The 15,611-nt window shown below is 32.0% G+C and overlaps 1 protein-coding gene across 3 annotated transcripts in view; it reads right to left on the bottom strand.

Annotated features, from left to right (window-relative positions):
• Positions 1 to 1,378: 1,378 nt before the first annotated feature.
• CALCRL (calcitonin receptor like receptor) overlaps positions 1,379 to 15,611 on the bottom strand; it is a 102,741-nt gene continuing 88,508 nt past the window's right edge. For all 3 annotated transcript variants that reach the window (XM_025404550.1, XM_025404551.1, XM_025404552.1), the window contains 3 exons: positions 10,078 to 10,296; positions 9,887 to 9,928; positions 1,379 to 4,639 (listed from right to left, as the gene is read on the bottom strand). In XM_025404550.1, the coding sequence (XP_025260335.1) occupies positions 4,424 to 4,639; positions 9,887 to 9,928; positions 10,078 to 10,296 (477 nt within the window). In that variant the 3' untranslated portion in view covers positions 1,379 to 4,423. The remainder of the gene's footprint in view (positions 4,640 to 9,886; positions 9,929 to 10,077; positions 10,297 to 15,611) is intronic.

The following is a 15,611-nucleotide window of genomic DNA, read 5'->3' on the forward strand; positions in this document are numbered from 1 at the left end:
CTTCATACACTGCTGGTGGGAATGTAAAATGATCTGGCTGTTTTGCAAAATTCCTGAAAAGAAATGAAAACTGTGTACAAACAAAAACTTGCAAACAAATGTTTATAGGTATATTATTTATAATAGCCAAAAGGTAAAAGCAAAACAAACATCCATCAACAGACAAATTAATAAATAAAATGTGGTATGTTCACCCGATAGAATAAAAGGAAACACTGATACATGCCAAAACATGAAGGAATTTTAAAAACATTATAAGTAAAATCATTTAGTCACAAAAGGTCACACACTATAGATTACATTTATATGAAAGTCTAGGGAAATCTTTTGAGACAGAATGTAAACTAGTTGTGTTTATAGCTGGAATGAAAGTAGGGATAGAGGGATAGAGAAGTGATGGCTAAAGGATACACTGTTTCTTCTCAAAGTCATAAAAAAAATAATGAAATTGACTGGTGATGGTAGCATGTCTCTATGGATATATTAAAATATACTCTACTAATATACTAAAAACTGCTTTGAATATGTAATATTATATGATATGTGAAGTATATCTCAATGAAGCTGTTAAAACATGCAGTATGTTTCTAGATTTGTAAAACCAACTTGAGGAGGTCTATATTGTAATTAACACTCTCATGTACCTGTTTCAACAATAGGCCAAACCTTATGAAACTAGCAATATTTTTAATCAAGAATATTCTTTCTTGCAGATTAGTATAATCACAAGGAGGGGAGATTGTAAGAAAAAATGTTATGCCATGTAATTGACAGTAAATAAAATGTGTTCTTAAAAAAGAAAAAAAAAGAAGAAATTTTTTAACGTATGCCATGTAATTGACAGTAAATAAAATGTGTTCTTAAAAAAGAAAAAAATGCAAGTGTTTTAAATGGGCGTTTTTTTCCGGAAAACAGATAATGATGTACATTATTCTTGATCATAAAAATAAAAATTAATTATTAAGTGGAATGCAACTGATTATTGTCCTAAGGATAGAGTGGTTTTGCACTTACTGATAAGTTTATTTCAGCATTTTTAATATTCTCATATAAGTGTGATATTTTGAATTCTCCTTTGAATTGTAACATCTTACTTGTTCCTTCATTAATTAATGAGTTAAACAAAATCTTTGAAACATTTTCATTTTATATTTGTGTGAGAGCCATGAATATGCCCTCTTTAAAAATTACCTTTAAATACTTATTTCTCTTTCTAATATTTAAACAAAACTACAAAATGAAATATAGTAGATAAAGGAGATGAACTTCTGAACATTTTCTTATTTTGAGACATCCTTTTTCTTCTTTCAGCATAAGAAGGAGTTTGCATCCATTGTAGTATATTTGGATTTTTTTAGTTTGGAAAACAAATCATGACTTTTTCTTAATTGGTTTATTGAATTCATTTACTGGTTTACTGAAGACTTTAAAGAAGGCAAAAGAGATATTTTGTTAGGAGATTTGTTAATTTTGAGAAGTAGCCCATTGATTAATGTAAGAATTATGTTTATAAATTAGATTATTTGGCACTCTAGTAAATATCAATGGAAATAAACTTTAACTCATAACTTTAATATTTTCATACAATCAAAAATAGAGATATACTCTAAGTAGGCATAACATAAATTGTTACAATTGATCAGAATATCTTGAATATATTTTTACAGATAACTAGTGGTTTCTACTAGTAGATTAAAATCAAGAGAAAATTAAAAGTAAGTTCACATTTTAAAAAATTTATAAGCAATAAATACAGCACTACAGCCACCACTAATTCTATGTACATTGGATTACATTTAAACAAACACTGCATTCAAGAATGAATATTTTATGAATAAATGCATTGGAAATTAACGGAAAGAAAATGACAAATTACAATTTAGAAAATTAAAATATGACTTTCACAAGTAATCACAGTAAAATGACAAATCTACATTTTAAAAGCTAGAAATTCCCCAAATTTAATTTTGACAGCAAAGAAGTTTGCTTTAAAAAAGTGTCAGATTTACTTTGCTTTATGAGTATGATACAAAGGTATTAAGTAGCATTCAGCTTTTGAGGAATCTAACATTTAAAATTATTCTAAAAATATATGAGTATAAAACTAACAGTGATTAAACATGAATGACTGCTACTCCTCAAGACTTTACAACAGATAAACCCTGGCTATAAAATAAATCTGATCTAGAATTGATATTATGAAAGCACAACAAAAATACTTGAAAATTACATGTTCATTTTAATATAATCTCTGATAATTCAACATTTTTTAATGTCTACTGTCAAGATGGTTGACTTGACAGTTTGACTAGAAGAAGGCTGATACATGTCAACATGGTCAGCAAAGGATTTAAATATGGGTCTTTGAATAATAAATAGCTAATAATTGAGTTTATTGAAATGAATTTTTGTATAATGTAGGCAGTTAAAGGTCCAGAACAGCCTGCGTTCCTTTCTATGGCAGCTCGCTATGAAATTCATGTTTGAAACAAAACAATACTTTTTCATGCATAAATTATGAATGTACTGACCAAACCATTCTATATGTTAATTCTTACTCATTTAGATAATTTTTCTTAGCAATTTCAAATAAGTTCTGAACTCACCATCTATTGACAGCTTAAGAAACAACTTACGATGAGTAATTCATTAGTTTCATCCATTTTAAGCAGATTGACACACTTAAAATAGAGATACACATGATTTTCCCAAAATTGACTTTTACTAATTGAAGTCATTCTTGTTCTTCAGAGATTTCAGTGGAAAATAACATTAGAGAAACTGAATCCCATATAAATTTCACTTTAGTTCATTAGCAAGGTTTTCTTCTATCTTTATTTAATAAGGTCTGACAATAATTCAGTAAGATCTGACAATAATTTTTTCTCAATGATATATTCAAGTATTTCCCTGATTTGTATTATATACAGTAGCTCTATTAAAATATTAAAGCATTGTATATGATATATATTGTGTCCCTCTATTTTTTTATATTTCTTGAATAACCTGGGACATTTCCAAAGCTATGTATCTTCATATAGTGAAAGTCAGTAAAGTAATATTTTAATGGGGTAAAATCTATACAAGTAGCAGATTGGTATTTATCACAGTAGTTGTTTAAAATTTCTGGATTAGAATGTGAGTTCATTGTCAAAATGAAAAAAGAAATATGTCAAACACACCCATTATTAAGGTATGAGTCATCAAAACAAATATATTCAATAAAATAGTGACCTTGTGTTTTTAAAATAAATATGTGTTATGATAGATGTTTCTGTTCTCTTAGTTCTCAGACTTCTGATGCTGGCATCTGGTTGTCTTTAAAATAGTCACCAAATATAGAATTCCAGACTCTATTTTATTTAAAAAATCAGCCCAGATACAGTATCAGATATTAACATGCACACATTGTTGCATTATATATTTGCTTTAAAAATTACCTAGGTTGTATGTATTTGATTTGAGACTGTAAAATAAAATAATGGAGTATTTACACGCTCATTTCTCACAATTTCTTTTTACAAAATTCCAAGAAAATAAAAAATCCTTCATTGATTTTCCTTATATAAAATGATTGCTAATTTGTTTCTACAGTAGAAATGGAAGGGACAAAATGTATATTTACAGGTACGAATTCCCTCCCACTGTGTGGTAAAACAGGAAGAAGTTGACAAGGTGTTCTGTAGCATCAACTAAGATGTTTTCTTAATGATATAGAAGTAGGATTGCATATTATACATCCTGTTCATCAAATTTCGACAATGGATATGCCACACGATATAACTGATGTGTCAGCAAATGAGTAGATCATAACAATTGTACTCAGTTGCTTTTCATAGAGAAAAGAAAGCCAGCAGGGATAATTCACTTCTGGTATTGTCCATTTGAGAGGGTCATTACAAAAAGGACTACAGCACTCTCTGTGGGCAAAATAAAATGTCAACTGCCCCAATCAAGATGGGATAAAGAGTTTTAAAACTAAAAGCTAATTTTCCCTTCATGTCTATAGGCCTTCACTAGGTCTCTTGGGGCAATAAGGGTAGAATCATGCCCAACATGTATATTTACTTTTACAGTCATTTGTTTGTGAATTCATGCAATGGTGTGCTGGAGCTGGCTTACACCAGCTCAGAAAAGTTGATTGTGCTTTTCTCCAATTCCACACTTGGTGATGTCAGGTTAGTAGTGTCACATCAGGCATAGTGGGAGTATTTACTGGCAAATATTACAAACCAAGATTTCTTTTTTCCCACTTACAGCTGGATATTACACTCTTATCAATACACTACCAATTTCATGTGAGGCTTTTCTTTATGATATTCAAAAAGCCATTTAATATTGAAGTCTTCTGGCTTTAGAGTCATGGATCCAAGTCCTTGAGTTAGGAGTGGCACAAAACAGTCAGACAACCATCCTTCTATTTTCAATTATATAAATTTTCTGGTTTTAAGACAACATTTTCAATATCATGGATGCTTTTCCCATTTAAGTGTTCACTAGGACAGTCATGACTATAACCTGGACCGTCACTGATTGTTGACACTGTGTAAGACGCACTACGAAGGGCTTCTGAGTTGGAAAAGCTGTTTCCAAATTGGATTTTGTATTGATTCCAGTTTCTTCTCAGAATTGCTTGAACCTATCAATCAAAAAGAAAGAGAAAGAACAAGAGCAACCCATTAATTGAAATGAAGACATTGTTTTTGAAGCACAATTAAATAGGTCTTGGAGACGAGCTTTTTTAAAACAAGTTATGTTAATTAGTGAATAATATAGCTTCATTTTCTTACTTAATTTAAAAAACTTAAGTGTACCATCTTTACATTAAGAAATGTATTACAATTACATTGTACTTTACATTCCATTGATATTTTTCATGCCATGTTTTGTCTTCAAAGCTTTTATAATGCGTATGTATTCATTGTTGCCAAACAAATAGGTAATCTGGACCCCCATTTACAAGATTTCATGTACAACATCAAGTTTTATATTAATGTCTTTATTAATAGAATGAGAAGACAATTCGTGACAGGATTAGAGAAAGATATACAAAAGAAAAGAAGTTAGGATACGGAGAATACAAATCATCATCATCAGCAGCAGCAGGGCAATAGCAGCAACGTTTGTTTTTGAGTGATTCCCATATGCCAGAAATTGCGCTACATTCTAAAAAAGGGAGCATGATATTTGTCCTCATGGAGCTTACTACATAGAGGAAAGAAAAGTGTTGAACAAATAATTATACATCTGGTGAATATTGTGAAAAATAAATTTAGGAATGTAACCACTCCACTTTTACATATTTGAATCCTCTTCTGCTGAATGAATTTGCAGTTTAATGACTTCCTCCCCCTCTGTTTGAAGCTAGAGATCAGGGGTAGGTGGGTCCTATACAGTAAAATACTGGTAATAATCGAATGTAAGGCAAGAGTGAATTTTCTTCATTGTCAGTCAATGGGCACAAATGAGAATATTTAAAAACATCTCTAGCTCAAGTACCTGGACTTTTTCAGGTCTGATGAGTGGGCACACTGTCTTGGAGCAGCCTCCTTCTAGGTTATGAATGTGTTTGCCAAATCCCTGTGACCCAATCTATATCTGCCCAGAGTGGGTTTGCTTTGAATGGTCTTCCCCAAGCTCTCTATTGTTCTTTGGCTCTTTCAGTGCTTTTCCAAAGGGAATCTGAGCATCTCACAGCAATTTTCTGGTAATTCATTTTCTACGTACTCATGTATAATTGTTTAACTTCATACTACTTATATAGAATTCCTCAACTTTCTCTTCACCATATCCATGTATACAAATCAATATTAAATCTTTAGAAAGGGTTTACTTCTTTCTTGTTATTTCCTAGTCTAATGGGTTAAAACACACACACACACACACACACACACACACATAAAACCTCAATTCCTACAATTACAAACATTCTATAGAAAATAGGTGTTCCAGGATGTCTGCAGCTTTACAGGATACTTCAGAGTTCCTGTTAAAGTATCTTATATTCTTTATATATAAGATATATATAAAGATATAAACTTTGGGTCACTTAAACCCAAAGTTTATTGTCTCATTTCATGTAGAAAAAAAGAAGGAGCAAACATAAAGCCAACAATGTATTTAGGTAAAATTAAATGAGGTATTAAAATTACCAGTTAGTTTCGCTCTACGGTATAGTTCAAAAATTATATAACTAAAATGAAATTACTTCGTACTAAAAGTTACATGATGATGAAGTTCAGTAACTTCAGGACTTTCAAATTCAATTAAAAAATATATGGTAAACATATCTGAAGAAAATAATTTATATTCATGTAAATGTGCTTTGAAAATAAAAGCATTTATAAAGCAACAAATTTATTTATCTTGCAAAAATTAAACTTTCCTCTCAATTTAGTAATGTAATTCTAAATCCTCCAAATAAAATATCTAAATTAAGATAATTTAAAAATAACATCTGCTATGTAACCACCTCAAAATCATGAGCAAACTAAAAATTGAATGGCTTCAGACTGTGAATTTTAAATACATATTCAGAGATTCAAAATAAAAATGACCATTGACCAATTACCTAGATACATCTGATAATATATATTTTTTATCCTTATTTTTTGTTTCATAAATTTCTTCTCATTTTGTTACTAAATGCTGAATTGGTTGAGTACATAAACAATATAATTTCTGGTTGAGGGGAAGTGGCATATAGCTTTGTATAAAAAATTCTGTATAATGGTTGAGAAAAAGCTGACAGAAAATAATATCTTAGCTGTGAGTCTAGTACTTATAGTCTTAAAAAGGAAAGTTTAAATTCAATTTGGAAGGAAAATGGCTATTGAAATATATGACTGTTTGCTCTTAAAATATCTACTTTGATTAAGGTCATCACTCTATTTCTTCCTTGCAACTAAATCATCAGAAAAACCATAGAAAGCCAATTTCCTGAACTGTGGGGTCTTACTATAGTTAAAAATAAACCTAATTAAAGATCCACAGGCCTTGTAGACTTATTTGTTTATGTTATTTGCTCTAAGGATGTTACATTTTTCTTCTGCTTCCTCTAATACAATATCACACCTGTTAAATACAACATTAAAGCAGTTACTCTTAATAAACTTTTAATGAGAAAAAATCAATGGGGAAGAGTAACAAGCAAATTTCCATTGTAAGGGAAGATAGCTGGGTGTTGTTAAAGATATGAATGTTTTTATTGTTTATGCATGACCATGATATAAGTAGTAAGGCAAATATTTAGAATGTGACACTACAACTTTATATACCCATTAACACCCAATAAGCAACCAACTTTATACTCCTCAATGTGAATCAATACGAAGCTTTTATAAAAAGTCTGCCTAGTTCTCATTAAAGGATTTGGGTTTAATTGTTGTCAGCAAATCTTTTTTGAACATCTGATTGAATATCTACCCTCAGGTGTTGTTAAATATAACCTTCTGATGACTAGAGTCCTTAGTTTATGATCACAGTGCACATTTTTGTCTGAGGGCACTAGGGATAAAATGAAAGTAATCCAAGCACTTGTTAAGCCACATTTATTTAACTAGTGAGAAATGCTAATAGCAAGATGTTGGCTAAAAAGTACATAAAAGGTGGGAGAGAAAAAAACACAAATATTAAACTAAAGGCAGGCATTTGACCTAATATGGAAAACAAGAAGGAAACTAAGCCTGAGCAAATGATTTTAAGAAGTGCATGACATAGTTGGAACAAAATAAATTTGGCAGTTGTTTCTTCATGTTATGAGAGTGGGAAAAAGTAAGAGGCATTGAGACAAAAAGGGAGGGATCATAGTATTTCTTAAGTTGAGAAATGAATCATACTCAAGCAGGGATTTTATCTCCAGAGATGAAGAAAAGGAACAGATATTAGAATGTTGTGAGGAAACGAAAGATTTGGCAAGAGCCTAGCTCAAAGATTTTGTATTATTGTAATTTTCCAATGTCAAAATTTTCTCAATTTTAGGACATGGCAGAAGATCAAGGTTCTGTGTCCCTTTTGTTTACACAGATCGAGTGTAACAGGAGTGTTAGGCATTACTTTAGATATTCCCTAGGCACTCTTTCTAAATAAAAGGGCCAATTTGGGATTTTGATCCAAAATGATTAATGTTCCTGTTTGCACATGCATTTTTGAAAACAAGTGATTTGACAAATCAAATAATGAGTATGCTGAGTATCTAATGAAGTGGGGCATGGTGCTAAAAACTTCATCTTTATTAGCCTGTATTTATTTTTCTGAGACCTGTGTAGAGAACTTGCTTTAATTTCCCTTTAAGAAAGATAGACACAGGCTCCTGAAGTTTGCCAGCATTTGCCAAAGTATCACAGCCAAGATGAAAAGTAGCATCTTTGGTGTCTAAATGCATTGCTGTGTTTGTTCTTCACTGCCTCCTATTACAAAATATTTTACTAGTGAGTGTGTTTTGAATATTTAAAAATTACTTTATAGAATTAATATCTGTTTCTGTAGATACAGAGGTCTACCTTTCCTATTTCATGCATGTTCTTTACCATGTTGTCCGTATCACTCTCATCTATATTTAATTATTACATCCTATAAAAGTGGCATTTAGGATTGTCTAATTCAGTGTATATAACATTAAATTTATAGAGGTATATAATAAAATCTATTAGAATTTTACTATCAAACAAATGATTTATCTATTTTTTGTAACTGCATTCTCTGTCTATGCTTCTCATTGATTTCAGAAAAAGTTGCTCTTGTCTTGTGTATAGCAGAAGAATTATGGAAGTACCACTTAAAGGTATGAAATATAGTCTACAATGTGTGACAATTCTACACCTCATTACAAATAAATATAGATAAATAAAATAAATGATAATATAAATAAATACCTATGTGTTGAACTGGAAATATATTTTAATTAAAAACTAAACATTGAATTTTATTATATGCCAAGATGAGGAAGTAAAAATATTACTTAAGTAAGAGCAAATAACATGTTACAGTTTTTCAATGATGTGTGCATGATTTCCAATGTTCATTTGTTTTATAGGAATGGTTATCATAGGTTCTACCAACTGGTCCCAAGTGTTCCCCATCTGAAGCTTTATGATAAGCTTCACAGTTATTAAGTGTCTGTGTCTCACTCAGCTGCTGTCTGGATTTCTAAACTTTGTTCAATTTTTCCAAAATCCTCCTACAGGTTAAACTGTGTTGAGCAGATTAAAAACACATAAAGAGCTAAGTCAGCAGAGCTCAAATTACTGAGCTATAACACATTTGTATGCATAAGAGATATGTTACCAGTTTTCAAAATGCCTGAAACTTCCCAAGTAGGAAACACATGGATAAAAATCTAGAAGTATCGAAGAGTACATGGTCATGTTATGAATTAGAGCATTCTCTTCTAAATTTCCTAACCCACTGAATTTCTTCCCTGTATAACCGAGAGTTTAATTTTTAAAATCCTTTTGTATTGGCCATAAAGTTGCTTCTGCGGGCTACATTGTAAGATAGGCAAAAAAGAGATGATCCTATTTCTTATTTCTTATTTCCTATCACAGTGTATATGTTCTATGAGATTTGGGATTGCCTAGCACTGTATCTCGGGAAAAGCTCAGACTTAATGGGACTCAAAACGTATCTCAAAAGACTAGATGAATACCTTTTGAAATATTTTTAAGTGAGGTTGACTTTTCCCTAGCTTTGAACTCCAATATGACCTGAGCATTTGAGAACCCGAGTTAAACTTATGGTAAGAGATTTTATGGTCCTTTCCCTGATGGAAATAGAATTTAATATGGTTGTTCCTGGGGAATTTATAATTTTATCTCATTTAAATACATGGATAGATAGACAGATAGTAAATATAAAATAATGAAAGGAATAAAATAAATTACCATACCTCTCCATTAAAGAAGCAGAAAATGGTAGAGACCAAAAGACCCTGTAAAAGAAAAATAGAATGGTCTGAATCCAAATGGAAAGATACATGTATTTGTAACCAAATAGCTGAACAAGTAGGAGTAAAACTAAAGTTATATGTATATTTAATACAAAACTTCACAAGCTGCCTTCTTAACAAGAATGCCATACCTGGAAGTGCATAAGGATGTGCATGATGTAGTCATATACCTCCTCTGCAATCTTTCCTTCAGGTCGCCATGGAATCAGCACAAATTCAATGCCAAGCAAGGGCACCAAGATAAGAGTAGCTCTCACAGCTTTCATGTAGAGATGGGATTCCGCTTGGTGTGTAACTTTTAACTTGGTGATGAGAACACGTACAATATTTAACAAGAAAAAAAGATTCACCTAAAAACAAAATAAAATGACATCTGAAAAACATTTCATATTTAATATTAAGAAGCATTATTCAAGTATCTCCAATTGTATAAATCTGAAAATATTTTTAATGTACAAGAATATTTTAAAGGGTATTATTGCCTAAAATATTAATTTATATATTTGGAATTGTGATTTATCAATTTAATAAGTATATCAGTTTTGTTAAACAAGTTTTTAAAAAGTAAAATTAAATTATGGTATAATTACTGTGGAACATATTCAGTTGAGGAATATTTCAGTGTTTTTCTCAGCTCATTTTCACATGCAATTAAAAAAATTCTGTGGTCTAAAATCTAAAGCTTTTGATCATTTTCAAATCAAAGAAAATAATTATTTATAGAAAAATGCTAATTTTTAAAGAATCCCCTCTTTATAATGTCCATATGACATACTTTCTAAATGTATATTATACCATAATAACCATTTTCATCTTTCAAACCAAAAACTTTCCTGTTTCTTCTTGTAACAATAATCTTTAAAACACCTCGCCAAAGTAGCACTGTAATCCTCTTTTATTTATGAGGGAACTTTGAACCAGCTGATATTCAACCCCGGTCATTCTAGAGCTAAAATAATTTGACATTCTATAAGACCTCCTGTAATGACATAATATTCACTATTTTTGTGCCTTAACAACTTTCTCGAAGAGACAGTAGTTTCTTTGGATGGGAGACGTAAACCTTTGACACTCTAATGTGACTTAGCAAACAGGGTCCTACTGAAACATATTTATTTCTCTTTCTCTCACATAATACAAGTTTATCTTTTTCTTATTTTCACCCAAGTTAGAGTTTATCTCTTTCTTATTTTCACCCAACTCTATATCTTTTACTTTGGTCCATTTTCTCTATGCCCATTCCTTACGCCTTCCATAGAATCATGAATATTAATTCCAGAAGAGCTCCATAGGGGCTAATTGCTATTCACTTTTCTTTTTCCCTACCCTTAGTTCTGGCATCTGCCCTTTGTTTAATAATCTTAAATTTTCAAACTATTAACCAAGTATAATTTATATTCACACAGTTTAAAAATTGCAAAAACTAGTAGTTTCTCATTTATTATAGCAAACAAATAACAAAGAACATGCATTTGCTAAATTGACACGTCTCATAAAAGTAACCGTGCATAAAAATATTCTTCCACTATTTTTAGAAAATTTAATGGAACATATGCTTCAAAAATATACAGTTCACTATAATCCTAATGGAAACACATCTATGAAAAGCAATGTTTGCAGACACAGAAATGCGATAAAGACAAAAGCAGATTAAGCCATTTCAACAGGTGTGAGAATGAAACATAACAAATGAACACATCAGCTGTTATTCCATTCATCCTAATATATTCCCTTCCTAAGCATCCATTGCTCTTTAAAAAAAGATAACAATAATCTTTTATCTGCTTAATATAGAATATTTTATAATCTTAATACATTAAATCATAAGTTATAAAACACAGTAGAAACATTGCAATTTAGATCCCAATTATATGAAAAATTTTAAATGCAAAGTGCCTCTCCAAATGGCAAGTCTGATTTAAAATGGGAAACTAGAAACTAGAGTTGACAATAGAGTTAATTATTCTATTAACTATTTTATAAATTATTATCTTAGAATGAATTTGATGCTATTTTCCATGCTATTTTTCCACAAAACATAGTTTTGAGAATTATAATCCCCTCATCTTACTTTATTTTCTGTAAATATTTCCATTTACTTTAAACAAAAGTTAAAGAAGAATTTTAAATTTTAGAAGAACTATGTCTGAATTTCTCCCACCCTCAAGCAAAGCTAGTTCAGTAGAAAAGAAGAAACCTTTAACTGCCATACTCATAAAGTTTACACATCTAGTAGGCACGTCAGGCTATTTTCATAACACAATACCACACTTGGGTCATGACAGGAAGCAGGGTAAATCTATACAGTGGCTGTAGGAGAGTTTCTGGAAGTCATTCCCAAACAATCACTTAACTATGCACTGAAGTCACCTAAATATCTCACTGAACCCAAATTAAATGTATCATCTCTCAACTTCCCCTCAACAGGATCTCAAAAATGCTGTAGTCACTCCAGTACCACCCTGCTCATGTGGAAATGTGATGGAGGAAGTCTGAGTGGAATGACCTCTGATTAAAATATCTTATTTATAAAAGTTGTGCAAAACCATATGATAACCATGAGAGAAATTACTAGGGCTCCTCCCAGGAGCTTGGAATTGGCCAGGACCAAAGAGGAGCTCTGGAGCTTAAACAAGGACAGAATTATTTATCTGGATAGACAAATAGGTTCCTAATGTTGTTTTAGGCCAACAAAATGGAAAGTTTTAGGCAAATAATGTGGATGTTCACTTCTTTTCTTACAGCTTGATGGGCTATATTCCTGTATTTCATCCTCACTCTTCTTCCTCAAAGTTTATATGAACAGATGTTTCCAAGGGTTGTGTAGATGATATTACATTTTGCATTTGCTAGGTGCTTTCACTTCCTGAACCTTACTGATTTAGAAGTCTGAATCATGTATCCCTCTGTGCAGCCAGATCTTTTGTAATAAAATATTGTCTTGCATTTGTTCTGGAATCTCCTGAGTAGCCCAATAATACATTATAATTTATTTGAGCTCTCCTCAGAGTGGAAGCATGGTATCATGCAGAAACTACAAGTGAAGAAACTTTGAAGGCATTTTTTCAAGAATTTATAATATTCTATGCACTAAATGTGCCAAATCACTTAACAGAAAATATCTCATTCAATCCTTATAATACCCTGTGAGGTATATATTCTTATTATTCCATCATTACAAATGAGAAAACAAAGACACAGAGAGGTTAAAAACAAAATAAAACAGAAAACTTGGTCTGAGATGATACACAGGCAGCTGTGATAGAGCCAGGATTCAGTGCTGACTCTTTTGTGCACAGAATGCAAAGCCAGGCAGTCTCAGGGTACAACTTAAACACGTATGTCATTCATGCCCTTAGAATGTAGGAGAAGGAAGGGAAGCAAGTGCCTCTGCCTTTGAAATTTTCACTATAATCTACATTAAGATATATGAAAAAATTTTATGGAAAGTCATAATAAATTCTACAAGAAAGGCTTAACGATGATACATTTTGAGAATGGTTTGAACAGTGATCGAACACAGCCACATACTAAACTGCAGCTAGCAAATATAGTTACATAATAGAATATCTGTATTTTAAAAGAGTATAAGAATGAGGAAGCTTTGAATTTTACATGAAAAATATCACATACACACACAAGCACACATATAGATAACTTAATCGCAGTTGTAAATAAAGGGTATTCGAATAGGAGGGGAGGAAGTCAAATTGTCTCTGTTTGCAGATGACATAACTATATATTTAGAAAACCCCATCGACTCAGCCAAAAAACTCCTTAAGCTGATAAGCAACTTTAGCAAAGTCTCAGGATACGAAATCAATGTGCAAAAATCACAAGCATTTCTATACAATAGTAATAGACAAACAGAGAGCTAAATCATGAGTGAACTCTCATTCACAAATGCTACAAAGAGAATAAAATATCTAGGAATACAACTTATAAGGGAAGTGAAGTACCTCTTCAAGGAGAACTACAAACCACTGCTGAATGAAATAGGAGAGGACACAAACAAATGAAAAAACATTCCATGCTCATGCATAGAATCAATATCATAAAAATGACCATACTGCCCAAAGTAATTTATAGATTCAGTGCTATCCCCATCAAGCTACTATTGACTTTCTTCACAGAATTAGAAAAAACTACTTCATGTTTCATATGGAACCAAAAAAAAAAGAGTCTGTATAGCCAAGAATAAGCAATCCTAAACAAAAATAACAAAGCTAGAGACATCATGCTACCTGACTTCAAACCATACTACAAGGCTACAGTAACCAAAACAGCATGGTACTGGTACCAAAACAGGTATATAAACCAATGCAACAGAACAGAGGCCTCAGAAATAACACCACACTTCTACAACTATCTGATCTTTGACAAACCTGACAAAAACCAGCAATGGGGAAAGGATTCCCTATTAAATAAATGGTGTTGGGAAAACTGGCTAGCCATATGCAGAAAACTGAAACTGGACCCCTTCCTTACACCTTATTCAAAAATTAACTCAAGATGCATGAAGGATGTAAAAGTAAGACCTAAAACCATAAAAACCCTAGAAGAAAGTGAGGCAATACCATTCAGGACATAGGCATGGGCAAAGACTTCACAACTAAAACACTAAAAGCAATGGCAACAAAAGCCAAAATTGACAAATGGGAACTAATTAAACTAAAGAACTTCTGCACAGTAAAACAAACTATCACCAGAGTGAACAGGCTACCTACAGAACAGGAGAAATTTTTTGCAATCTATCCATCTGACAAAGGGCTAATATCCAGAATCTACAAAAAACTTAAACAAATTTACAAGAAATAAACAACCCCATCAAAAAGTGGGCAAATGATATGAACAGGAACTTCTCAAAAGAAGACATTTATGCAGCCAACAAACACATGAAAAAAAGCTCATCATCACTGGTCATTAGAGAAATGCCAATCAAAACCACAATGAGATACCATCTCACGCCAGTTAGAATGGTGATCATTAAAATGTCAGGAAGCAACAGATGCTGGAGAGGATGTGGAGAAATAGGAACACTTTTACAATGTTGGTGGGAGTGTAAATTAGTTTAACCATTGTGGAAGACAGTTTGGTGATTCCTCGAGGATTTAGAACCAGAAATACCATTTGCCCCAGCAATCCCATTACTGGGTATATACCCAAAGGATTATAAATCATTCTACTATAAAGATACACGTACACATATGTTTTCTTGCAGCACTATTCACAATAGCAAAGACTTGGAACCAAACCAAATGCTCATCAATGATAGACTGGATAAAGAAAATGTGGCATATATACCATGCGGCCATAAAAAGAATGAATTCATGTCCTATGCAAGGACATGGATGAAGCTGGAAACCATCATTCTCAGCAAACTAACACAGAAACAGAAAACCAATCATCGCATGTTCTCACTCATAAGTGGGAGTTGAACAATGAGAAAACATGGACACAGGGAGGGGAACATCATACACTGGGGCCTGTCGGGGGGTCAGGAGTAAGGGGAGGGATAGGATTAGGAGAAATAAGCATGTGGGGCTTAAAACCCAGATGACAGGTTGATGGGTGCAGCAAACCACCGTGGCACATGGATATCTATGTAACAAACCTGCATGTTCTGCACATGTATCCCAGAACTTAGAGTATAACAACAACAAAA

This window comes from Theropithecus gelada, chromosome 12, assembly GCF_003255815.1.
Source record: "Theropithecus gelada isolate Dixy chromosome 12, Tgel_1.0, whole genome shotgun sequence".
Classification (NCBI taxonomy): Eukaryota; Metazoa; Chordata; class Mammalia; order Primates; family Cercopithecidae; genus Theropithecus; species Theropithecus gelada.